Genomic DNA, 26,475 nt, shown 5'->3' with positions numbered 1-26,475 from the left:
CTCCTTCTCTGCATGTGCGGGAGAACATGTTTGAGGAGAGAGGAGCTGCTCCCTGTCCGTCGCAGTGATGCAGGTACTGACCCAGCCGGCTCCACTTCACGGTTCATTATCGCCACTGTTATTACTCTAAACACGCGCGTGCACGGCACTAACTTGTGTCCAAACGCGCCCGCGCGGCTCGTCTGCCTTTTTTTTTTCCGCCCCGGATGCTGCGCTCGTGTTTTGTTTTCATCTTTCTCCATCGCTCAACAAGAAGGACCGGAGCAACAATAACACTGCCTCCTACTCCACAACCACTCCCCTCCGGTTCGCACACAAACACACGCACGCACACACACCCGGAACACACGCACACACAACCCCACCCTCCGTCCCGCTGGCACAAACTATCCACAGATGGACGCAGGTCTCACCTCTGCGCAGCTATTTTCAGAAATAGAAGAGAACGCGCGTGCGTGCGTGCGTGTGTCCACGAGTGAAACAAGCACCAAAGCTGATTTTGTGCGTCTCTCGTGCTGTGCAGAGGAGCGCGCGCGGTGTATTCTCAGCGGGCGGCAGGTGCGTCTCCCTCCGCTGCCGTCAGGTCATTAGAAGTCCTGTTTCCACTTTTCTCTCCCCCCCCGCCATGTTTTGTTTCCAGCTGCTGTAGTGCTCACGTGCGTCATATTTAATTAGTGTGAGTTAGTGTGCAGCTCGGTTATGAGGTGCTTCTTCTGCGCGAGGCTTATTAAAGTGAAAGAATAAACCTCCTCATTACACCTGCTGCTCTTCACCATCTTCTTCTTCATCACCCTCCACCCTACCCCCCCCAACCCCATCTGTGCCCTCCCTGTTTCCTAAGATGGCAAAGGTGGGGCACTTTGGGTGGGGGGGTGTTAGAGTTTACAGTTGCAGGGAAAGTTTTCTTTTGGACTTGCATGCATTCAGCTCGTTTGTCTTCCACACACTAAAAACTGCTGGGTTATGTTGATAACTCGTTTGGGTTGCAGCTGTTGGGTCTCGGGTTGGTTTGGTCAAACAAGACGTTTGACTCGATGTTTGGGTCAGAGTTGAACTGTGCCTGTTCTTCACACTTTACTTTGCACCAGATAGTGATTCTGGATAAATGATGCTAGATTGTGCTGGCTAGTTGATTTTAATAGCAATTAGCACCAGCTAACACCAACGTGTTGTAATGATCTAACCGACATTTTAGGCGTAGTTGCTCTACTTCAACAACGAAGTCATTTAACTCGTTTTGTTTTGTCACGAACTTCCAAACTGATGAGCCAATCAGACGGGCTCTGAGTTGGCTCGGGTCACATTTCACCCAGCTCTGGGTCACAGGAGTGAATGTGAAACAATGTTTAACTAAGTGTTTGTCAGCCTCTTCACTTTTCCCCAGGCTGGGTAAAAACTCACAGTCAGCGTTTTTTCCTGGTATTCATTCACCAAAGTATTGAATATATATATTTTCAAATGAAAAATTGATCTACATTTTTCTCCCTAAACGTTCGTGTGACGTTTTAGAATTGCGGTGCAGAACAGGCGTTAAATTCATTATCGCATGGGACCAAACTTAAAACTCTACTTCTGTTGGAGGGCCAACTTTGATTTTATTTTTTTTAAATACATAAATAAGTCGCACGTGTTTTTCCACATGATTTGTTCAGATTCCGATTAAAATTACGCTTCAGAAGTTAAGGAGCTCTGGTAATTGAACTCAAACTTGCGTTCACCATTGTCACTTAATTAGCGCGGTCCTAACCCTGTTGGGTGAAACCATTTTGAAACTCGAGGGGGGTGTGAGCTCTAAACAGGTGAATTCAGGCCCTGAGCAGATTTGACTCTCGGTTTGGCACAAAATACACATATATATTAAGTAGCCAATAAGCTGGGGTGTTCGGATTTATTATTTACAGAGGCAGCTGCCACTTTGTGCCACCCCCTATAAACGCCACTGCTTAAGACCTAAGCAGATCGATACCACCCCCCTGAGCAGAGCATGAGGAACGGTTGGGCCAAGCCTTTATTCAGCAGTGGGGGATGCAATTAGGGGTCAGTTGGCCTGCCCGGCTTGTTTTCTTTAGCTCTCCATTGTTTTCCCTGCAGGTGACACTCCAGAGCTCATCTGCCCTCCTGAGCATTCAGAGAGCCAGGCGGATCCGTGCGCCCCCACCATGGCCTTCCCATCAGCCCCCTCTGCGCTATGGATCGTCAGCTTATTGACTGTACTATTCACAGCTGCGGTTCACAGCAACATTGTCAACGGTAAGCACATCTATTCCTGCTCATTTATTTCTCGGTGTCTCTCCTCGGGCCCCTGACCCCCTCGACCCCCCTCTTTCTGCCTCCGGTGGCGCTGCTTTCTCTGTTGACTTGAGGCTTTTTTTGTCGTTCTCCTTTTTCTTCTTCACTGTATTATGAAAAAGGGGGAGCAGGGGAGCGTTATTAACCACACGGGACGCTCCCACCTCCCTCTGTGGAATGTCTGTTGTTTTTGAGGAATGTGTGTGACTTGCACGTGGGCCCGAGGCTCAGCGCGCACACGTTACAGGTCCAAGCGTGACACAGTTTCCCCCGAAGCTTCGTTTTTCTCCACACTCAGACACAAACAGAAGAAAGCACAGAAGCAGGCGTTGTTCCTTTGATGTTCCCCTCATCCGTGTTTTCTCAAATTAATTCTCATAGCCGAGGCCCTGAACCTCATTCAAGATACATCCAAAGATATGATAATCATGAAAACACTTCACAGAAGAACTACAGTTGGAGCGTTCGCCCTCCCCACGAAGAGTCGCACTGTAAAACATTTAAGCTGTACAACTTTTACCTGTAAAATGGGTGTAACAATAATTTTACTTGGGTAGATTATAACTAATATTTTTGAGGTAAAGTTACAGCAGCTAAATCTTTAAATCATCTGTTGTGTCTGCCAGTTTTTACACTTGTAATTGCTCGAAACATCGTTAAACGTTAACAGATTTGACATTAGTTTAACTCGGTTAAATCTGTTAAGGCCTAATAAATATTTATATATGCAATTTCTCAAAGATTTGCCACGTTTGCACTATTTTGCATTGTTTTAAGTAATTAAGTTAGGTAGTTTCTAACTTTTTAAACTTGGCTTCACTCTGCTATGTTGGGTAAATTAAATGTATTTTTTTTTTTTTAAGTAATTAGTAAAACTATAACTCATCTGCTTTAACGTCTAACTAAACTTTAAACAACACTTGTTGTATAAATTGTATCCAAAAAACCTTCATGTCCTGATGTGGGGCGTATCTTTTTAGGTGAGGGGTTGCATCTAATTGACTGTACTGAGATGTTGTTGTTCCCGTACCATCCATCCATCCATCCATCCATCCATCCATCCATCCATCCATCCATCCATCCATCCATCCATCCATCCATCCATCCATCCATCCATCCATCCATCCATCCATCCATCCATCCATCCATCCATCCATCCATCCATCCATCCATCCATCCATCCATCCATCCATCCATCCATCCATCCATCCGTACATTTTGTGAGCATGATAACTTCAACAATAAGTGACTTCTATTTTGGCGTATGCCTACATCTAGGTGCAAGAAAGGTCACTATTAAAAATTGGGTTGCCATGTCAAAAATGGCCCCCGCCATAGATAAATGTAAACTGACCACCCCAATCAATTGAGGAAGCTATGCTTTGTAGTTTTTAATATTGCTTAAAGGTATATTTTTTCTCAAATGACTGGGGTGGGCTTTGGGGTGACTGAAGATTAATCTGTGGTGGCCTATGCCACCATTGACCACCCCATGGCTCCGCCATTGCACCTGCTCGTGGATAAAATAGATTGAAACTGATTATTAAACCGTAGATAAATAGCTTTATTAACTGACTTTTTATGTATGTGCATGCTTCTGTTCAGTGCCCTGAGATGACTTCTGCTGCAGTTTGGTGCTATATGAATAAACTGAATTGAAATTAAAATCAAATTGCTTTCTGCACTCTCCAGAATCCGTCACTCCTGCCTCAGGCAAGTTAAAAAAAAAAGTAAAACAAACAATAAAAACAACAACCTCTAAATAAATAAATAAATATGTACAGAAAAACTTGAAACATCTCATTCTCATCTTGAAAACTACAAACATTCACTGTTCAATTCACTCAGCGATGGGGGTCATCAACACACTGCTTGTTTAATGTAGTTTTAATATGTTTATGATTTAAAAGTTAGTGTGCTGACTAAGTATTTTGTTATATGGTGTAATAGTCTTATCTCGTTGGTTACTTGATTATTACTTTGCTGAGTATGCTCTTCATGTAAAAACCCAAGAAGCATGAAGAACGCTCTTTGTACAGCACATCCGTTGCATTCTGTGCGTGTGTTAAACTGCATCGTCCCCGTTTAAATAAACTTCTAGTCTATTTACCTGCTGAGAACGGGTGGTCATCTTCTCAGATTGCATCCAAGCTTAGCTCCACACGTAGCAGTGCAGAAGAAAGAACACATGTCGTGACTAAAACTGGAAGCGTAATGGTAGGAGAGGATCTGATGAGAGGAGCACTTTGTAATGATATCATCCGTGGTGTGAGTACCAAGTGAGCAGGAATACACTGTCCAGTTTGCTTCCCAATTACATAATTCTCAAGTGACTGGCTGCCGGTAATACAACCTTTAGAGAGCAGAGTGTACCAGAGACAGAGTGGTGTGTCATGATTGGCTCCCCAGCCATAGAGAATTGATTGACACAGGTAGAATCTGTGTTGCCATTTTCTCAATATGGTTGGGGTTTAATTGCAGACAGTCTTTGGCACAGAAGCGTGAGCCAATTTAGCAGGCGAGCAGCCTTCTAACGGACATATTCTGATTTGCATTAGGAATGTATACGATCTCGGAGGCCTATTGTGTTCACTTGTGCTTATCCACTGTATTTGTGCAATCATACGCTTGAATAAATGTGTAAGTCCACAGATGCAAGCCCACACACTACCATTCACCATTCTTTGATGTTGTTTATCTGTATAAGCCTTTTTTTAAAACTTTCCTTTTAATGAGGCGTTGAGTTTAAGTGCATTTATGGATGAAATATGGGGATGCAAAAAATGTTATTGTGTTTTGCTGTTGGTCAGTGAGAGAAGCAATGTTGAAACTAGGCCTGTCACGATAACAAATTTTGCTGGGCGATTAATTGTATCAGAAACTATTGCGATAAACGATAATATCGTTTGAAATTTTACAATAATTTGTGATTATTGTCAATTCTTGTGTGTAGTACCTTTTTTGACCACTGTATGGCAATATAAGACCGTTTGAACTGAAGGATGGATAGTGAGGGAACGTGCAGCGTGTCTCTTTAAGAAAAATGGGAGAGAGGTGCGCCTTGACGTGACATGGGCTGTCTCTCTTTACTTTTGTTCGGTTCTCAAAATGGCGGACGCTCGGTGTGGTTTGAGCTCTTTAGCATATTTTTCACACAAAGCTTTTAATAAGAAATCAGCAAACAAGTTCTCAGAGAAAAACAACTTTTTACACGAAGGCACGGGTTTCAACTGCGAACTTTGGCGCTTCGACAAGACGGAGGTTTTTTTCCCCGAGGTCGGCCTGTTAGCTTAGCTCGTAGCTTAGCTTCTCAGCTTAGCTGCTTTTAACGATCCAAAAACGCGATTTTGGACGGTTAAAATGAATTTGAAAGAGAGAGAAACACTAAGGAACCATAAAGCCGATAAATGAAAATGAGGTCGATAATTTTAATTTTTCATGCGATTAATTGATTTATTGTTCATCGCGACAGGCCTAGTTGAAACTGGGATGAGGCGAACGTTTGTGAAATTCAATCTACAGAAAACTGTTAAACAGGAGAAGCACAAACTACTCGCAGACCGAGTCGCCGATGATGAAACATGAAATTCCTGTCAGGATGCTGACCCAGGCCGTGTAGCTCATCATTGAATCCCAGGCAGCGGTTCATTATTTGGGTCCAAAAATGGTTCTGGCTCTCATTCAGAAGCGTGTCACATTTGATTAAGGTGTGCCCACAGGGAGGCCTGACCATGCATGACCAATTCTTGCTTTGGTTTCACCTAAGCACTGTTTTACATTATCATGTCAGTCAAAGAGAGTAATTAGGTCTGAGACGCCTGACAGCGTTTAAGAGATGAGAAAACACGTCAAGGAGTGGAATTGAAAGGGGAATGAGGGATAGACTTAGCAGCAACTTATCAGGCTCTTTTAGGACAGAGCTGCAGGTTCTTCTGGAATTATTCATTTGTTAAACCTCAGACACCTGTGTCTATTACACCTGCTTTACAAAACCAATCCTGAAACAGATCGGATATTATGAAAAATATAGATAAAAACAAAACGAAATTATTTGCAAATCTCATAAATTTGGATTTTATTTACCAGATGAAATGAAATTCAATTAATTTTGGTCAATTCCATGACCAAAATAAACACAATAATTGTTTAAACTAAGAATTTGTATCAATAGGTTAGAGAAACAAAAAGTAATTTTGAATTTGATGGCATCTTTAAAAAGTTGGGAAAGCGCATTAAATAGCTGTAAAGATAATTGATACGGATAAGAAACATCTGGAGGAGCATTTTGCAACTAATTAGGTTAATTGGTAACAGGTGTGTAAGATGGCTGGTCATAAGAGCATTTCAGAGAGGCTGAGTGTCTCGTAAGTAAAGATGGGCAGAGGTTCACCAGTCTGCATGAAGTTGTGCCTAAAAATAGTGGAACAGTTTCAGAATAATGTGCTTCAAAGGCACTGAAGAGACTGAATATCTCATTATCTACGGTTCATATGATCAGAAGATTTCAATCATCTGTAATCTCCGAGCTCAAAGAACAAGGTTTGAAAGTCAACACTGGAGGATCTTTGGGCCCTCAGGGGGCCACTGCATTAGAAACAGGTCTGATTCTGCTCTGGATTCAGACAAACTTCCACAAACCATTGCCTGTAAACACCGTTAGCTGTGTTATTTATAAATGCTTATTAAAGCTGTGACGCTGAACACCATCCAGACATGATGTCACATTCTACAGGACAAATCGATACAAACGGTTCTGCGGTAAGACGAATCTAAATTTGAAATTAGCTGTTTTTACAACCATGGATGCCACATCGGATGTTCTAAAGAGGAGAATGTGCGTCCAAGCCTGTTGTCAGCTCACATCTCAAAGTTCAAAAACCTGCCTTTCTGATGGTATGGGGGTGCATTAATGCCTATAGCATGATAAACTTAAAAGTACCATCAATGGCTCCTACACAGAACAAGGTGGTAAAGCTGCTTCCTCTCAGCAAGAAGGCCGCCGGATCAAATCCCAACCGGGGGGCCATTCTGGGTGAAGTTTGCACGTTCGCTCAGTGCATTCATGTTTTTCCTCCGAGCACTCCGGTTTCAAGGATTCAAGGTTCTTTATTGTCATTCACATCACATGTGGTACATGAGGTGGAACGAAACTATGTGCACAGGGTCCCAGTTGCATCCAACAAAAAAAAAAATACAAATTGTAAAGAAAAACAGAAATAAGATCCGAGACGTGAACTAAGAAATACACTAAGCACCAGTAGTACAACACAATGCACCAAACAACAGCAGCACGAACATGAGTCTGTGTGAGCAGATGAGGACGAATGAGCACAGCAGCATGAAATAAATCAGAATATAATCAATTAATTAATTATAATTAATTTTAACTGTTTTAACCATCCATTAAAAACAGCTAAGCTGAGAAGCTAATTAATTATAATATATTATAATAAATAAATAAATTCCTTCCACAGACCAAAAACATGCATGTTAGTCTGATTGGTGACTCTAAATTGTCTCTAGGTGTGTGAGAGAGAGAGTGAATGGGTGTTTGTCTCTATGTGTCCCTGTGATGGACTGGAGACCTGTCCACGGTGTCCCCCGCCTGTTGCACAGTGGCTGCTGGATATGGGCACCAGTGACCCCCGTGACCCGAAAAGGAAGAAGCGGGTAACGATAATGGATGGGTGGAAAAATAAAATAAAACTTTGCAAAGAAGACCCCAGACTACTGAACAGCTAGAATTTTAAATCAGGCAAGAACGAGACAACCATCTCCATTTAAAAACTCCATCAACTGGTTTTCTCAGTTCCTACACTCCTCCAGACTGTTGTTAAATGAAGAGGGGATGCTTCTCGCTGATAAACATGTCCCTGTCCCAACTTTTCCGAGTGTTCTTGTTGCCATACAAATCCAAAATTACCTTTTGTCCCCAATAAAATAGTTCTTAATTGCAAAATTTCACTGTTTCATTGTGAAATTTGAGCTTTGCAAATCATTTTTTGAACATTTTTAATAACATTTGACTTTTTTTTTTGTATTGCGGTTGTGTAACTAGCCAGACTCATTCCTGAAAAACGTTTGAATCATAAGAAACAGGGAAACTCACGTTGGTTTTGAGTCAGTGGTGGGATTTCTCCGTGTCCCCAACAGAAGGAAAATATGACAAATGACAGACTTTCCCTTAATGCAGCCAGCTCTGATTAACAAAACAAAACAATGCCACGAGTATACACTTATGCAAATCTTGTATATTTGCAGTTGACATGTGAGTAATACTCAAACAGCCACGTTGAACTTTGAGTGTAAAATGTTGGCTGTGGCGCAGGTCCATCGCTCACATCTTTCTTCGATCCGTCGTTTTGGTGTTGTTGTGACACTGCAGCAAAGCCGCTAAGTAGAAGATGGATTAGGGCGGTTGAGTAGTCGGATAATGGCTTGTCATAATGGAGAAGTCCATGCAAGAAGGGCCTGGAATACAAGAGGCTCTACTTAGCATAAATAATTCAGCGTTATGTATCAGAGAGGAAAAATGACGAGCTCAGCAAATCAATGTTCGAGCAGATAAGCCATAAAAGAGCAGGACAGCCCATTACTGCTGGACTTAGAGTGCTCGGTAAATTAAAACTATCTGGACTCTGTCTCCTCGCATCAAATAAAGATGGAGAGACAAACAAACAAAGCTTCCCTGATAAATTACAGGGTTATTTTACAGCAGTAAGTCACGACTGTTTAAACCCCTGACCAACCCTGAACTCCCAAGCCGACCTCGTGTGCGTCAAGTCAGGGAAAGGACGGCGTTAGCCGAGTTGTTTCTGGATCTATCAGTTTAGAGCAAGTGAACGAATCAAGGAGACACTAATTGCATGCTGCTTAACATATCCATTTCCACAGCTGGATGTGCAGCCATGCGCCCTGGAAGGAAAGTGCCTCTCAGAAGGGCACCAGATTAGCCATGCAGTTGGCCGGCTGCGCCCCGGTTCTGTAATGTTGACCCAATTACCCGGGGGTTGTGCGGGGTCTGTCTGTCTGAGTGCTCAGACGACAACAAGTGGAGCCGCGCGCTGTGACCTCCCATCAGCCACCTGGCCCTCAGATCCACAGCAGCCTCAAATCTCAGCCTCCACGAGGAACTTCGCTTTTGTGACCAAAAAAAAACAAAAACACGCCTAATTGTTTATTTACTCTGAGTTCTGCGAGTCGGAAGCATCGACTGAATCCTGACGCTTCCAGCTGAGGCCAGTAATGAATAAAGATTAAAGGGTGGAAGCTGTTTGGACCAGTTGTTAGCGGGCTAAGATTTGCAGGCAGGGGGACTGCGTGTGCCAGCGGTTCACTTTATCTTGCAACAAAATGGGTTCCTTCAACCCCCCCTGGACCGACTCTTTCTCACTGACTCAAAGCCCACTTCCTGTGTGCACTGTTGTTGTTTGCTGTCGACTTCCTGTGTGCCAACATGGGGGCATATTTGGCTAGTACAGAGTACAGCTAGCACACAATAGCAGTAGGCGGTTTGGATGAGAGGCCTCTGCCTGTTAACAAGGCTGACTGATAAGCAGTGACTCATTAACAAGCAGAGGTACACAGAGCCCCGGGGAATTACCGCCTAGCCACTGTGACATTAATAAGAGGCTAAGCTATTTTTCCATTTGGCTCCAGCAGCAAAGGACTAAACTACTGATTCTGCTTCTCGGCGCTGGCTATTTAGTGGCTGCAGTGCTCCTCCATTTGTTTCAGACACTGGTACCTGGTCTGACTGGAGTGTGGGCCAATCTGTTCTGTCAGAGTAGGTTAAAGTAATGACGTGTTTCTGTTTCACTGGATCCTGTGACTCCCCTCGTTAGTTTTATCCTGGTTTGTTCAGAAACATATTGGGAGAAGTCCAATTATTTGAATTTATGTTGGCTTTAAAAAAAACAGACATTTATTCTGATTTATGTTGTTAAGGCTGAGGATACTTCAGACACCCATTCTTGCCAAATTAAAGTGCTCTTTGCAAAAACATGAAGGCCAGATCTGGACAATGGTTGTCTCATTTGGATCATCTGTCCTTAAATAATAAAAAAAAAAAGGTGAGAAAACTTTGGATTATTTTTGAGAGTTATCGTATTCTTTATTTTTTAGCAGTAGCTTCACGTTTATTTGTCAAATTAAATGTATTTTTCAAGATTACATGCACAATATTGATTCACTTGCACAGGCTATGTCCGGCCTAATGTAGATTAATTCTGTGGCTTGCATTTGTTTTTATTGTGTGCACACGCACATCTGGAAAACTACTGGCGCAAACTTTTTCAAACTGCACCGTTTTATATAATTAATTTTTGTGTGCTTTGTTTCGTACTTTGCAATAAGTACCTTTAAGTATTTAAAACAGGGATTCTCAAACATTTTGGGGTTCGTGGACCCCCTCATAACCCTCATGTTTATTAAATAATTTTCTTCAATTTGTCTCTTAATGCAATGGAAATATTTGTGTAACATAAATACTTTAAGACCTGTTTTTTAATTTCATCTTCCAAACATTACAGTTTTGAGAAAATTAACAGCATCAAAAGCCACTTTAAAACTTTACCTATTCACATAACAAATATAATAAATGTATCGCCACTTCTTCAGATTATTACAGAAACCTCTGGGGGGTGTCTGGGGGTCCTCCCCCAGAAGTAGATGTGATTTCCTGCATTTTAGTGTATTTTAATGGGTTGTTAAACAACTACGTGTTTGTAAAAAAAAAAAAAACAATTATTATTTATTTATTTTCATTTTGGACCCCCAAGCACTGGCTCGCGGACCCCCTGGGAGTCCGGGGACCTCAGTTTGAGAACCACAGATTTACTGAAGTGCTTCAGACCATCTGTTTGTTGTCAGAGTTCGCTCTCAGAGCCACATCGCTCCCATTGTTCTGTGTTTTATTTCCTTCTTGATCCTGTAAGTGTCCTGTCATCCAGATCAGCTCCGTGATTACAAATTGAATCCTGATTGGTTGACATCAGATTGCAACAGATTCACATCTGGCAAAAAACCAATTATTTCTCCTGTTCATCATGGCGATTAATTAAGGCGCTGTGGCTGATTGATTAAACTTCTAACAAAGCCCCAGTCAGGAGCACGAGAGCCCTTGGGATGATTTGCATCACACGTCACGCCCACTGATGATCGTTCATGCTATCGTCATAGATTTACAAACATGCTGAGACATTACTTGTGTGATAAAATAAAAATAAAAATAAAAAAACAGCAAAGGAAATGAAGCTCATCAAGGCGCAAGTGTGGATAAGTAATACAATGTTAAATTAGGCAGAATTAAAATGCTGTGGCACATTAGTGCATTCACATCTTAGAGGTATCAAGAGTGTCCAAAACGGACTCCATTAGGCCTCATCAATTTGAGGAAGCCCACGTCAAGCCAAACCCACTCAGGTAATGTGAGACTCCATCAGAACAGATCAATCTTGCCTTCATAATAACAGCAAATGCCATTTAGAGTCTGTAAGAGAAAAGGGCTCTTGAGATTTTCACAGTGTTAACAGACTCTTCTTGCTCTCAGGTGCTGTTAGAAGACAAATCACGCCGCAGTAGCTCAGGGATAATAAATAAGAGGGGGTGTCCTGTAATTAGCAAGCTGACAGCTTTTAGCCAAGACGCTTCGGATTAAACAAAATAACAATGCCAGCTTTGAAATACATTAAATCACCTAATTTCAAACAGGATCCATATTGCGTTTGGATTTTCTTTGGATTGTGTTGCTCACTATTAAATCCCCTTAAATACCACAATGTTTGCTCAAATTCTCAGCGGAGTATTTTTAATTGATTGCTACTGAGATGTAAATCACCGTTCGTGCTGCTGATGCGTGAACGGCCTGACCAAAGGACTTCCTGGTAAGGTGCCTGTGTTTGTTGGAGCCCGTCCGTGCTCTGTGTTAAACGGCAGCTGTATAACAGGGTGCTGGTGGACAAGAGTGGATGGCGGTGGAGTGCAGTGTTTTGTATTGATTGAGTCTGAGTGCTGAGGGTTTCCCCCCCGAGCGCCGGGGCTCCGCCAATGAAGCGGCAGAGGTTGCTCTTGTTTATTGCCTGGTTTTGATGATGCCATCACTTCAGCTCATAGAAAGAGAGCGTGTCCGTGGGGACGTCTTATCACCGATACCACAACCATAAAGCTTTTTTAACTCACCTGTGTGCCGTTGAGGACTTTGCGCAGTCCGGTTCCTGCCGAGGATATTACCGTCCACTCAATGGAAGGACAGTTATTGAGCCTCTAATGGAGCAGCCATCTACAGAAGCAGGAGAGCGCATCGATGCGCGTCTCTAGGTATTCCAAACTATAATGAGCATTTCACGAAGGGAAATAAATATCTGCGCAACGTACGTTTACTTTTTTCTTCCTAATCTGATATATTTCTCAACATGTGTTTTATCATCGCTCGCTGCCAAACGCACAACTGTAAACACTGTCTGTTAGTGAAATATCTCAAAATATATCTTGGCTGCTAACGACAACTGACCTTAGAAAACACAACAATGGCTATAAGTCAGTCAATATTACAGACATCAATACAAATTTGGGTGGGGTAGTAGCTGAGCATCACTTCAATACGCAGTCTGAGCACAACACATAGCACAATATTTTTGCACAAAAGTTTTGGCCCTGATTATTGAGGTCAATCTTGTTTGTCTGTTAGCAAAATATTTCATAAACCACTAGACGGACTTTAACAAAACTCTTAAGAATGTTATGATTGGATGTAGATCTATAACTCACTAAGTTTTGGAGTTACTGTACCTCAGTGTAAGACGACCACCACAGCTAATCAACATTAGCCAACACGTACATGGCTATAACTTATGGCCGTTTTCAGATATTGCACTACATTTTGGTGTGGTAGTAGCAGATAGTCATCCCCAACTGATATTCTGAGTGCTAAAACATCTCACAAGACATTTCAAAATGACATGAGATTGTGCATGACGTCATTTACAAGGCTTGCCCACAACGGCTATAACTCTATAATTCTTTTTTTTAATCTTGAGATAATTTTTGGTGGCACAGTGGATCAGTTGGTAGACCTGTTGCCTCTTGGCGAGAAGGTCGCCGGTTCAAATCCCAGCCAGGGGCCTTTCTGGGTGGAGTTTGCATGTTCTCTCCATGCATGCGTGGGCATGGATAGATGGATGGATGGATGGATGGATGGATGCATGGATGCATGGATGGATTAATGGATATATGAATGGAAGGATGGATGCATGGCTGCATGGATGGATGGTTGCATGGATGGGTGGATGGATGGATGTATTTTGTATGTATGGATGGATACATGTATGTATGGATGGATGGATGGATGACTGCTTGGATGGATGCATGGATGGATAGATGCATGGATGGATGCATGGATAGGTGTATGGATGGATGCATCGATGGATGCATGGATGCATGGATGGATGGATGCATGGATGCATAGATGGATGGATGCATGGATGCAAAGATGGGTGGATGGATGGATGGATGGATGCATGGATTGATGCATGGATGGATGCATTGATGCATGGATAGATGGATGGATGGATGGATGGATGATTTTTGAATTAAACTCTGGCATGAAAGGTGGCGGGTGATATGCATTCCTTCAAGCGACGACGGGCGTTTAGCTGCAAACATCTGGCTTGTGTGCACACGGTCCCACCATCAACACCATAACTTTAAACAGCTGTTGGATGTTTGCAGTTTCCCCACTTTTATGATGTCAGAGCGATTAAAGGAAATTTTCAGCTTTAAATCAAAGAGAAGTCCATTCTGTACTCAAGCAGAGCTGAATATTGTCTCCTAAACATAGAACGCATTTATTGTTTTAGTTGCGAGCTTTATTGTGTACTGCGGTTTGGAAGTCGTTGCATCATTATTAAAGTTTTCTCTGTCATAACGCAGCAGCCCGGTGGAATTGGTTTATGATCCTGCTGCACTGCTGAGCTCTTAATGTCTGACAATCGCATCTCACCGCTCCACTAAAAGTCTCACACTTCCAATATGCATTTGCTATTAAAATGCGTTCTGTATTATTGAAATGCCGCTACAATACCAAGCATATGGGTTTTCATCATCATTTACAGCTGCATCGTATTGTGTTTTTTTTAATGCTGTCAGTACAACGGCAGTTAGTCAAGAGGCAGCATTGTCCACAAGAACAACTGACGGCTGCAGGATCATTAGACCTGGCTCTATAGAGTCTGCGTTTACTTTTCACTCAAGTGGAAAAGGTCGTCTTTTATGAGTCTTTCCTGAAAGGTACCAAAATTGATGACGTGTGGATTTTTTTTCTTCTCTGCAGTTTGAAGTTAAATGCTTTAGAAAAGGGATAGAAGTGAGCAACTGATGGAAATTGAGTTCAGTACAGTAATCTGAGTGTAGAGTGAAGTGAGAGATTTTTCTGCATTGTTGGCAAGATGTGAACACGCTGTGGACTTTGCTTTATTGAGCCCGACTGCACTGAAAACTTTTCAAGTAAAGGTTCTCATCGCAAACTTTAAAACAAACAGGAGTTTTCCAGATATACTGATATCCATGTTCTGAAATGTGGGTACGCACTCAGTGTAAACAAAGCACTGGGCTAAATCGTCAGAAAACCACATGGAAGGTGGAGTCACATGACTGACCTACATTAGGCTGTAGGTAAACAAACATGACGCGCTCAGATAAGTGTAGAATCTGGGAGATGTTATGGTGGAAATGTGTGAGTGGATCTGCTGCTGAACACAAAAGAAAAGAGAAAGAATGTGTACGAGAACTGTCAAGCACAAATATACGGAGCAGGATGTTGGAACACTACAGAGACAACTTGTCATTCAAACAGATTGTTTTCCCTTAAAAATGTATCTGTTGGATCTATTTTCATTTATCCTTTCAGCTGTTTCCAAAGGACCCTCATAGCATTCGGTCACAAACTTGCTAACAGTTTTATTTAAAAACAAAGCATCTACCGATAGAGAAAAATAGTCTGGAATGTGTTTTTTAATGTGATGGCCTCAGCTGCACACCTCATTTTTTTAATTGTGTGAATGCTTATATGCTTTTCAGCATCTTCCTCATTCCACAATTTTTGTGCTGTGTAAATAAATCATATATAAAACGTTCAGCTCGTTCAGGAGAAGGGTGCTATGACTTTTGGTATCGGTGCACCTTTAGCTTTTTGAAATATTTAGCCTTTTCTGCCAACTTTTCCTCCTAGAAAATGAATTGAGCTCAGTTTACATCCTTCAAATCTTTAGATCTGTTTACTGCTCCTTTCACATTTTGTTCCTGTTCAGCTTTTTTCAGCTTCCTTGTGCAAATTTAAACACTTTTTGAGCTACTTTCAGCTAATTTCAGCTGTTTTATTCTCCTTTTTGATCAACTACAACAGTTTTGTGATTCTTCTAACTTCTTTTTGCTAATTTCAGCTTTGGCTGATTTATGCAGTTTCAGCTTTTTCAGCTACAATTTAGCTGTTTTATGCTAATTTTAGCATTTTCAGCTAAATCCATAGGCTCCAAAAAAGTTCAATCTGGTCCTCTGGACATTCAAAAAAAAAACAAAAAAACAAAGCAATGAATGTCCAGAGGACCAGATTGAACTTTTTTGGATTTTTCTACCTGGATTATTGAGCATGCATCAGGAAATCCATAGGCTGTTTTTTTTTTTTTTTTTTCAAATTTCTGCATTTTTTCAAACCCCGGTCCAGGGGCCTTTCTGGGTGGAGTTTGCATGTTCTCTCCGTGCATGCGTGGGTTTTCTCCGGGTACTCCGGTTTCCTCCCACAGTCCAAAAACATGCATGTTAGGCTGATTGGTAACTCTAAATTGTCCCTAGGTGTGCGTGAGAGAGTGAATGGTTGTTTGTCTCGTTTGTCTCTATGTGTCCCTGTGATGGACTTGCGACCCATCCAGGGTGTACCCCGCCCCTCGCACAGTGATTGCTGGACATGGGCACCAGCGACCCCCGTGACCCAAAATGGAATAAGCGGGTAAAGAAAATGGATGGATGAAATTTCTGCATTTTTCAGAATTTCCATTTTTTTGTGCTAATTTCTGCTTCTTTAAGTTTAATTGGGTAACATTTTACTCTCCCCACTTTCTTCTGGCATTTTAAGCTTCTTCCTGCCTTTTCAGTGATTTTTTTTTGTTAATTTCAGCATTTTTTTTAGCTAATTTACCAATTATTGTACTAATTTTTTTTTTATTTAAACCACATTCAGCAAACATGTGTCTTTTGTACTGCTAACTTAGGCTTGTTCTTACATTTCAGCTACATTTCAACATGTTTTTAGCCATTTTCAGCTGTTAATAAGCATTCACACTGCGTTTTCGCAGGAAATGCATTTTCTCTAGTTTTGTTATTTGAACATGTGTTGTGATAATGTAATTGATTTGCTTTGGCTTGAACCTAGCAGTGGTGTTGGGAACCACACACATATTGGTGTGGTTTTAAAAAGATGTATAAATATGTTATATTTATCATGTTTCTCGTTATTTGAGTTACCTGGTTTGGGGAGTTTGCCTCCTGGCTGGTCAGGGCTGAGGACTTTGAAGCACGACGCCAGCTCAGCAGGACCAACCATGTGCTTTTCAGCAAAGGGGGAGTTTTAGGTTTAGCTGGATCATTTGGTCTTGAGTTCGTACTGATGTTTGGTTCTGTTTGACCTGTTCTGTGTAAATGATCTGACTGAGTCACTGTATAAATTACTCTTCTGTGTCTTGAGGGAGGTCCGTTTGAGTGAGCTGAAGGTGTGTACGTCTTGTTTGCTCAGTAAATATGTTGTAAATCCCTTTTTGTGTAGAGTTATGTTTAGTTTGCCTCTTTACGGGCTGATTAACTTTGAACTTTGTCATTTTTAAATCTTTTTTGTGGACCCACTTCAAAGGTATTTTTCCTGCATCCTCTATGTCTTCATTGCTTGATCTTTCACACTTACTTTAATAAATAAATAAATTAAAAAAAATCTGAGCTTCATGTTATCCTTACGGAATCCACAAAACAATCCTATTTTCAAACTCTGTGTTATTACCAGGTTCTTTTTCTGCTGTTTTGCTCATTTCAAGTTTATCTCACGCATTTATTCACTATGATTTTATTTCTACACGAATGCCACATCTTAGGTATTCTCTGGATACAACTGTCTTCATAGTTGGAATACTTTTGTTTTATCGAGTGCCTACAGTGTTTCTGACTCACAGCATGCATGACTTCCCTCTCATGAGGTATGCTCTTCTCGTCTTAAACGGTGAACAGAAGAAAATAAAATCTCGACACTTTTAGTGAATAGACAAATGTCTTTTGCTTCATGCTGCTGTGTTTGAGTTTTAACAAGACTTAAACAGTTTGCAGTAACAGCTGCTTTGCAAAAATATTTGAGATTTCCTTGAGTCTTTTAAGTATTCAGAAAATTAACAACTTCAAATTTCTTGAAAGGATATCACCCACCGCCTTTCACGCCAGAGATTTAAGATCCGTCTGTGCTGAGAAGGGACAAAGCTGTAGTCGTTTCGCTCAAACCTCGTAAATCCGGAGCAATGTTGTGAGATCTTGTAAGCAATGATGGTGCTCAGAGTACCGTATTTTTTGGCCTATAAGTCGCGTTTTTTTTGCATAATTTGCATGCCCTGCGACTTAAACGCCAAAGCGACATATTTATGGATTTTTCCACTTTATTAGACATATTTGGACTGAAGCGACTTATAGGGCGGTGCGACGCGTACGGTGGAAAATACGATACATGTTGTGGACGACTTAATTACCATCACATCACATGTTAACTCAACATCTGTAAAACTGGTTTGTTATACTATTGATTAGCAGTGGTGGCCATCTTGAAATGGGTTCACCCTTAACAAAAACGAGTTCTAGGTGTTCAGCAAATTATTACTTTTGGAGAGTTGCTAATGGGATATTTTGCTAACACAGACAAACAAAAATCATCTCTCACCTTCAGCAGAAGGCGTTACTGAGTTCAGAACTTTAAGACCAAAATGAATCATAATGTGCTCCCTGTTAATCAGAGACCCAATAAATAACACTGAAAGTTGCCCTATATTTAAGATCAGCTCAAAAGAAGATTGACAAAATAGAATTAAACGTCATATTTTTTTTGTTCCACTTAATCACAAGAATTAATTAAAGATTAACAACTAAAATACAAAAAAAAGACTGTCGGACACACGTTACTGACCATGTCTTCAAAATTCCCAAATCTTTCTTATTTGTTGCAGCAGAAGTGAAGCACCAATCATCCTAAAGAGGTTGTATTCATCGCAGCCTCGGTCTGAAATCCCTATACTTAGAAACCCTAAAGAAAAAGACCCTCTAGGGACAGAGGGTTCCATCAAGGAGAAGGGTATTATTTAAGTTCAGCTGATCAAAATGTCACTGAATGTTGTGGACAAAGAGGCTTAAAACCCACACTAGTTGCTGAAGAAGCGCAAAGCTTGGTTTATAATCTGGATCGGACCTTTTTGACAATGATCGAGGTATGTTGAGCACAACATGAGGGAATGTGCATTTTGATGATGGGGCCATCGCTGCACAATGTAACTCGGCGCTGCTGCGGCGGTTGAAGACAAAGGCACCAAATAGGCATCTCTAATCTCCCTGCTGAATGAATTGGAAACAAAGAGAGGAGGAACGCAGACACAGAGGCTTGGACACACATAGGATAAGCTGATTACCAAGGAAGGGAGGGGAGGGCGAGAGAGACAGAAGCAATGTGAACAAAAAAAGAAAAGCATACAGTAAGGGTGCAGGAGGGCGGGAAGATGGAGGTGGAAAGGGTTGGTAAGAAAAAAAAAAAAAAGCACTCTAATGATGGGGTGCAGAGACCAGAAAGGAAATGAAAAGAAACAGCATGGGGAATGGGTGAGAAAAAAAAAAAACTAAATGAAAAGGGGTGAAAAAGATGAGGCATGGTATGCTACATGGAGCATGCGATAGGAAAATGAAGGGCATGCATATTTGCTTCTGATATCCTTCTTAGGCACGCGACACAATCAAAAACAAGATATTATGGAAATGTGAGGGGAGTGATGACAAAACAACCTCCACCCGAGACGATTCTGCTGCTCCGCTCTGCTCAGCGCTCCTTATATACTGTATATTATATACAAATGGAATTACACTCAATCCAGGTGTTGGGGCTAAATATATACAGCTAATTAAAATTAATGAGATTTACTTTCAAAAGAATATGTTCCTTCTATAAGCTGCTTATTCCTGCGAGAGAATCTGCAACGTGCGCAGATCCAAGCAGCCTTCTTAAAAACACACAGTCACACTTGGATTTGATTCACTCTCCTTCGCTTCGATTTCCCACATCCGCCAGGCAGAGTGTGAGGAACGCCTGCCCACACACACACACACACAGACACACACACACTGACCCTCCATCGGAGAGGGGGCGAGATGGGATAGAGGTAGGGCCGCAGACCCTGGATCCAAATGTCCCAGTCTCAATCCCGAGCCATTCCCACATGTGGATGCTGCACAGAAGTCTTACCTCCCCACCATCACAGACATCTACACCTCCAGATGCAGGAAGAGGGCCACCTGCATCATGAAGGACCCCACTCACCCAGCACAAACACTTTTTGCCCTGCTCCCCTCTCAGGCAGGAAGTTGAGGAGCATCAAGTGTAGAATCACTAGACCAGGGGTCTGCAACCTTTACAATCAAAAGAGTCATTTCTGTTCCTTTGTTCATTAAATTAAATGTGTCCGGAGCCACAAAACCTGTTACAACCGTGATTCTCAACTGGTGGCCCGCGAACCACTTTACCTCCTAAGACCTGAACTCTTGCGTGACATTGTTGGAGGACACTTTTCTGGCCAGTAGGGTAGTTGGGTATGGGAGTTTTCTGGCCATTGTAACGCTGAAAATATCTAATGATTTTTAACATTTGTTTATATTTTTACATTTTAAGACAAAATAAAAGGCATGATTCTTGTAAAGAAGGAAAATAATATGTTCTTTCCCAATAAAAAAAAGAAAAGAACTATGCAGGTCTAGGTAAAAAAAATTCAATTGTGGAAAAATTAAGTATCCTACTTTGAATAAATAAAGTTAAAGTATGTTTTACTCTTTCTAATAGTTCTAGTATTCACATATTTGCAAAGGAAATGACAGAAAAACTGCTAAAACTAGCCCTTTTTGTTATTATAAGAACCAATAAAATTCAGTTTAAAGTTTTGATCAAAGCTTGAAAGAGCCGCTGCAGAGGGACCAAAGAGCCGCATGTGGCTCCAGAGCCGCAGGTTGCAGACCCCTGCACTAGACTGAGGAACAGTTTCTACCCTGAAGCTGTTAGACTCATGAATCTCCAGGATAATCACTGTGAAAAATCACATCATGTTGCTGCTGATCTGTTTCATGCTGCTGTGTTCATTTTTGTACATCTCCTCCTACATGTCTCTGCGTGAGTGCAGCTACAGCGTGCGCTCTCAGGACATCATTACCTGCAGTGTTCCCTCATTGCAGACTGAACTAGGCAAAAGGGCCTTCTCCTAATCCGCTCCTGTTTCCTGGAATATCTTGCAAAAAGATCTGAAGCTCTTGACCTTGACCTCTCTAAGTGGCTTTAAGAATCTCTTGGACTCCTGGCAGGGACCAATGCAGACATGTTCCTGTTTTTAATTTTCTACATTCGCCTTATGATCTAGTTATTTTTTGCTATTTTTGCCCTCTTATTTTAATTTGTTTAAAAATAAAAAAAATCTGTATGACTTTTATAACTGTCCATTGTTGTCATCATTCTTTGTTGAAATCCGGTCTCTCTTGTAAATGAGTCCTCGAGGCTCAATGGGATTAACCTGTCTAAATAAAGGTTGAATGAATTTGTGCTCATCTGCTCACACAGACTCATGTTCGTGCTGCTGTTCGGCGTATTGCTTTTACACTATTAGTGCTTAGCGTATTTTAAGTTAACGTTTTTCTTAGTTCATATCTTAGATCTTATTACTGTTTTTCTTTATAATTCATACCTCGGATGGATGTAACTGGGACCCTGTGTACACAATTTCGTTCCACCTCATGTACCACATGTGGTGCGTAAGAGAAAAAAAAAAAGAACCTTGACTCCTTGAATGTCGTGGTGTCTCTGAGACAGACACCTAATCTCTAATTCCTGTGCGCCTACATATCTGCCCACTGCTCCACCTGGGTATCCCAGGTGCGATGGGTTAAATGCAGAGAACCTATTTCACCATTGTATGGGAACGATGATGACAACACATGGCACTTTACTTTATTGTCTTGCAGCTGACTCGCCCCCTCTTGCAGACTTGCTTCTATTTCAATGAACATGCAAGTATCAACACACTAAAGCCACATTTACAGGGATTCCATGAGATGTGCTCAGAGAAACGTGTAAACAGATGCAAAGAAACGCACGAAACAAAAGTGGATATTTATGCAGGAATACACAAAGAGTAGCGCACACACTTCACACATTTTCAAGGCCCCCTGGTCTTTACTTAAACAAAAATACTTCAGCGAGCCAAGCTGCTGACTTCCAGGCAGAGAGTTGTGCTAAGCAGAGCAGCCGCTGCATACAGATGCATCGCGCCGCTCGCTCATTGTTCCTGCTTCTGCATGCGCACGGCGATGCAAAACATTTTCCAATATATTTTACCCCATAAGGTGGTGCCCAGCTAGCAGCACTCCACCGGCAGAGTGGGGAGTAATTAAAGCGCTCCTCGAGTCCTCTCTGAAGGAGTGGTGGAGGGACCCTGGGAAAATGACACAGCTCAAATTAATCACGCACTTTATTAAGAGACGGTGGTGTCGGCAGATTGCGCCCGTCTCCCCCACAACTAGTTGCACGACTTGGCTCTCAACCAGCTCGTTTCTCAGCCGACTTAATTGTCCGTTATTGTCAACACACGCAGGGGTTTCCACGTTTACGGGTAGGATTCAAACACACTTGCATGCCCACCACTGAAGGAGAAGGCGGAGCGATGATGTTGCCCTCGTCTGTGTCGAATGTTTAGGCCTTTATTCTTCCTGCTTTGCCTATCTCCGCTTCCTTAGCTGCTGCTTCATTTCTCAGTCTGGTGGATACTGGAATGTCATTATGACTTTTGCTATCAGGCGCGAACAGCGGGGCAGGATTGACTAGTGCTTACTACGCTGGTTTGCCACGCTGAGAGAGCTGTTTTCTGCTTGTTTTTCCACCAATTGACAGGCATTCTGAAAGGACAGATTTATTGACAAAGCTCCCGCTGTGGGGCTCGTCTGGCCCGTGTTGTTGGAGCAGATCCTCCCCTCTCTATATTTACAGTAAAGTTGCTCTCCCCCAGCGCACACGTCAATTAAAATGACTTCATATCTACTAGGAAATTCAATCCCGTTCGTGTAACACATTGGCAGACAGCAAAATTGAACAATGTAATTGAGTTAATGAGCTACACGCCCTTATCTGCTGTTCATTCACAGCAGCAGCCCGAGGCGTGACGAATATCACTCTTTTACACAGGCGTATGTATGTTTGATGAGTTCCTCGAAGGAGGAATTTGATAATGCAGTCAAACTTCCTCTTGGCAAATTGAGGTTAGGGCAAAGCAAAGAAAACAAGCGGTATGTTGATGTCCCCGTTGCTGAGGGATTTGAACAGTGAATGTACTTTTCAAGATGAGTTTTTCTGGACTGGAACTGAACAGGGAATGCAAGTAAACCTAAATGTTTTTGGTACAAGATATTCAACTTGGTATGAGTTACACTGTGTATAAAAATAGTGTTGCTTTATTTTCTTGTGCAACGCAGCACAGAGAGATGGATCCTGGTGAGAGGAGGGGAAATTTTTATCCATAGCAATGAGCATTGATAGAGCCATGGGGTGGCTAATGGTGGCCTTGGCCACCATAGATTAATCTTTAGCCCCCCCCCCCCCCCCCAGTCATTTGATGAAAATATACTTTTAAGCAATATAAAAACCAGAAAGCATAGTTTCCTCAAATGATAGAGATGGTTAATGTACATATCTATAATGGTGGCCCTCTTGGATTTTTATGTGGCAACCCAATTTTTGACAGAGATCTTTTTTTTATGCCTAGATGCAGCCACACACCAAAATGGAAGTCAGCACATTTATTATGTTTCAAGTTATCCAGTAGGGCTGAACAATTAATTGCGCTTGCAATAATATCGCAATATGATAAAACAAGATTTTCTAATTGCAAAGGCTGCGATTTGACTGGTCACGTGATCTGGTTACGTGACTTGCGAGTGAGCGGAGCAAAGCCGAGCGGGGAGCGGGAGAAGTCAACACTGTGCTTTAACCGGTTGCACGATGGCGTCAGGCTCGACAGAAGCTACATCTGAAAGTTTGGAACCAAAGAGCAGCAGCACGTCCGTTGTTTGGAATAATTTTAGCTATAACAAAGAAGACGCTGCGCAACGACGTGCATTGTGCGGAACCTGCCTTGCTGCTGTTGCTACCTCTTGAGATAACACCACAAATCTTTATCAACACTTTAAAAAAACATCACAAAGTCATTTACAATAGTTGCATGGCTAGAATGCCAACGACAAGTGCTTCAACTTAAAATAAGCAAAGTAGCAGCCGACAGGGATCACTGACCGAACTGTTCAAAGTTATTACTCCGTATGAACATAATTCGAAACGGCACGCGGAAATAACTCAATCATTAACGGAGTACATATCGAAAACATGATGCCCATTAATATAGTGACCAAGCCTGGGTTTACAGGTTTGGTAAACCAATGAATAAGCGGTACAGAATGCCCTCGTGCACACATTGTAGCCAATTTGCTATATCGGAGCTACACAAACAATGCAGAAACAGAGTTGCAGCGGAGCTGAAAACTGTTGAGTTTTTTACAACTGAAACAGAATTATTTATTGCTTGTGTTTGTTGAAAAATACATGAGAAGAAGACAGTGAAAAATAATTGCATATTAAATTACAATTAGAATATGTTCTAAAATCGTTCAGCCTTATTATCCAGTTCACAAGGTTAACAACGTATACGGTGGCAGCCATCTTGGATTCTGAAGTGGCCACCCAATTTTACAAAGGAATGTTTCTTACGCCAAGATTTAGTCCCACACCTAAATGGAGGTTGGTTAATTTTCAAGTTTTCATGCTTAAAACATGAATGGAGCAGACGGACGAATGGACAATGGACTCTACAATGAGGGACAAAAAGAACATTTGCATTGTTTTCTCCTGCTACTGAAGGCAGAGCAACAATGTTTTTGCCTGCATTTGTATTGTTAGCACAATATCTCAAGAACCACCAGATGAATTTGAAGGCAACTGTCATTGAATGTAAGTTTGATTATACAAGGAATATTTCAACATTCTTTATTTGTTGCAGCTCACATGTTCGGCTTCACTGAGCTATTTTCAGGTCGATATCTTCAGAGGCCGGCGGGAGGGGAGGCGTACAGTCGTGCACACGGCGGGCGTCACGCTCGACTTTGTGACAGGGCTTGGCGACGTGCCTCGGAGAGCGCCTTTTTGTTGTTGTGGGAAGAGTTTGGTGACATTTTCTGGCTCTTCCCCGCTGAGGCTGAATGAATTAGAGCTGGTCGGGTTTCATCAACCTCCCTCAACAATTTACTGAGATCCTGTCTGAAAGGGTCAGCTGCAAGGAGGAAGACATCTTGACATTTTCTTTGCATTAGTGTGTGTGTTACTCCTCGATGGAGCAAACACGAAAACCATGGAAACCCCGTGTGACCCGTCATCCCATAGTGAAGCGAGCGTTAAAGGGGATTCAATTTTACAGATTGCCACCGTCCGAACCAAGCCGGTACAAATCATTTAGAAAATTTCAAGGTAAAGCTTTCAAAGTATTTTTTTATTTTTTTACCTGAATCACTTTGATTCCAAATAAATTCTTTAATTTGATTATTTGGAAGGAGCTTTTGGTTTATTATTGCCTCCCGCACAAGGTGAAGGCAGTGTGTTTGTTTATCTGTACCGTTAGTAAAACCGTTGAATGGATTTTAATGAAACTTTCCGAAAGCAATCAATAGGTTGACATCTACAGCAGATGACTTTTGGAGTCAGCCCAGCTCAGCATGGTCACAGCAAAGCAATCTTAGCAAACACAAAAATGGCCGACAGTTCATTCGTTTTATTGATATTGAGCTAATAATCGGTGCGCTGCTAGCTGAGATTGATCGCCAACTTATATTTTGAGCACTAAGATCTGTTTTTAAGACTGTGCCATTAACTATTGGAATACACTTTGCCTGTCTGTTAGCAAAATATCTGACGAACCACTGAATGGATTCTAATAAAACTTTAAACAACATAAGCATTACGTTGCTATCAACTGATTATTGTGTAGTGTCAACTTAATTCAAGATGGCCACCACATTTAATCAACCTTAAGAAACACAAAAATGGTTATAACTCAGTGAATTTTACATGTGTTGTGTTAAAATATGGTGTGGAAGTAGCTGACAGTCATTTATAACATATCCTCCAAGGATTAACAAATCATATGAGATTATTGATGACGTCTCATTAGACTGTCTTAACGTTATTTTCAAAGTTTGGCTAAAATGCCTCCAGCTCCATCAATTTTCTTTACAAGAAGATATTAGGCTAAAACTATACATAAGGTGCATTAAGCAAAACAAAATGGTCAGATAAGTCAAATATTATTCAACTCATTCACAAAAATCAGTTTGAGGTCAGTAAGCACAACCAGAATTAATAGATAAGGCAATTGTATGGGAACACACAATGATGACAACACATTATTATTATTATTATTATTATTATTATGAGGCTCACTGTTGAGTTTTGAGAAAGTTAAAGGATTTTAAGTGTGCCTTATAGTCCGAAAAATATGGTATTTAATTATTTAAAGTCTTATGTTGATCTCTCCGCATTGCTTTTGTTTAAGGGCTGATAAGAGAATTTAACATAAAAAACAAAAAAAACACCCAGAATCCTTCAGTGTTCGTGCTTTTAGAAGATTTTCATGCTGCGCTGCTCCTCAAAACATCATGCAGCCACTTTCACGTTTATGTCAATTTCAGAGTAAATTGGTGAATAACTCAAGTTCACTGTTTTCACGTTTGAGATGGTTTACTGCCTTACTTTTTTAACCCGTGAGCTTTGGATAATTTTATTGCACTTTAAAATGAAATAAATGCCATAGTTATGAAATTATTCAAACAATTATA

At 41.4% G+C, this 26,475-nt stretch overlaps 1 protein-coding gene across 1 annotated transcript in view; it reads left to right on the top strand.

Annotated features, from left to right (window-relative positions):
- Nucleotides 1-26,475, top strand: part of cadm3 (cell adhesion molecule 3) — a 157,508-nt gene that overhangs the window by 863 nt on the left and 130,170 nt on the right. The window contains exon 2 of the mRNA XM_037682406.1: nucleotides 2,092-2,250. Coding sequence (XP_037538334.1) covers nucleotides 2,160-2,250 — 91 coding nt within the window. The 5' untranslated portion in view covers nucleotides 2,092-2,159. The remainder of the gene's footprint in view (nucleotides 1-2,091; nucleotides 2,251-26,475) is intronic.

Source organism: Nematolebias whitei, chromosome 9 (assembly GCF_014905685.2).
Source record: "Nematolebias whitei isolate Nwh7 chromosome 9, NemWhi1, whole genome shotgun sequence".
Lineage (NCBI taxonomy): Eukaryota > Metazoa > Chordata > Actinopteri > Cyprinodontiformes > Rivulidae > Nematolebias > Nematolebias whitei.
The sequence above is the reverse complement of the archived record's forward strand: the minus strand, read 5'-3'. Positions and strand labels throughout refer to the sequence as shown.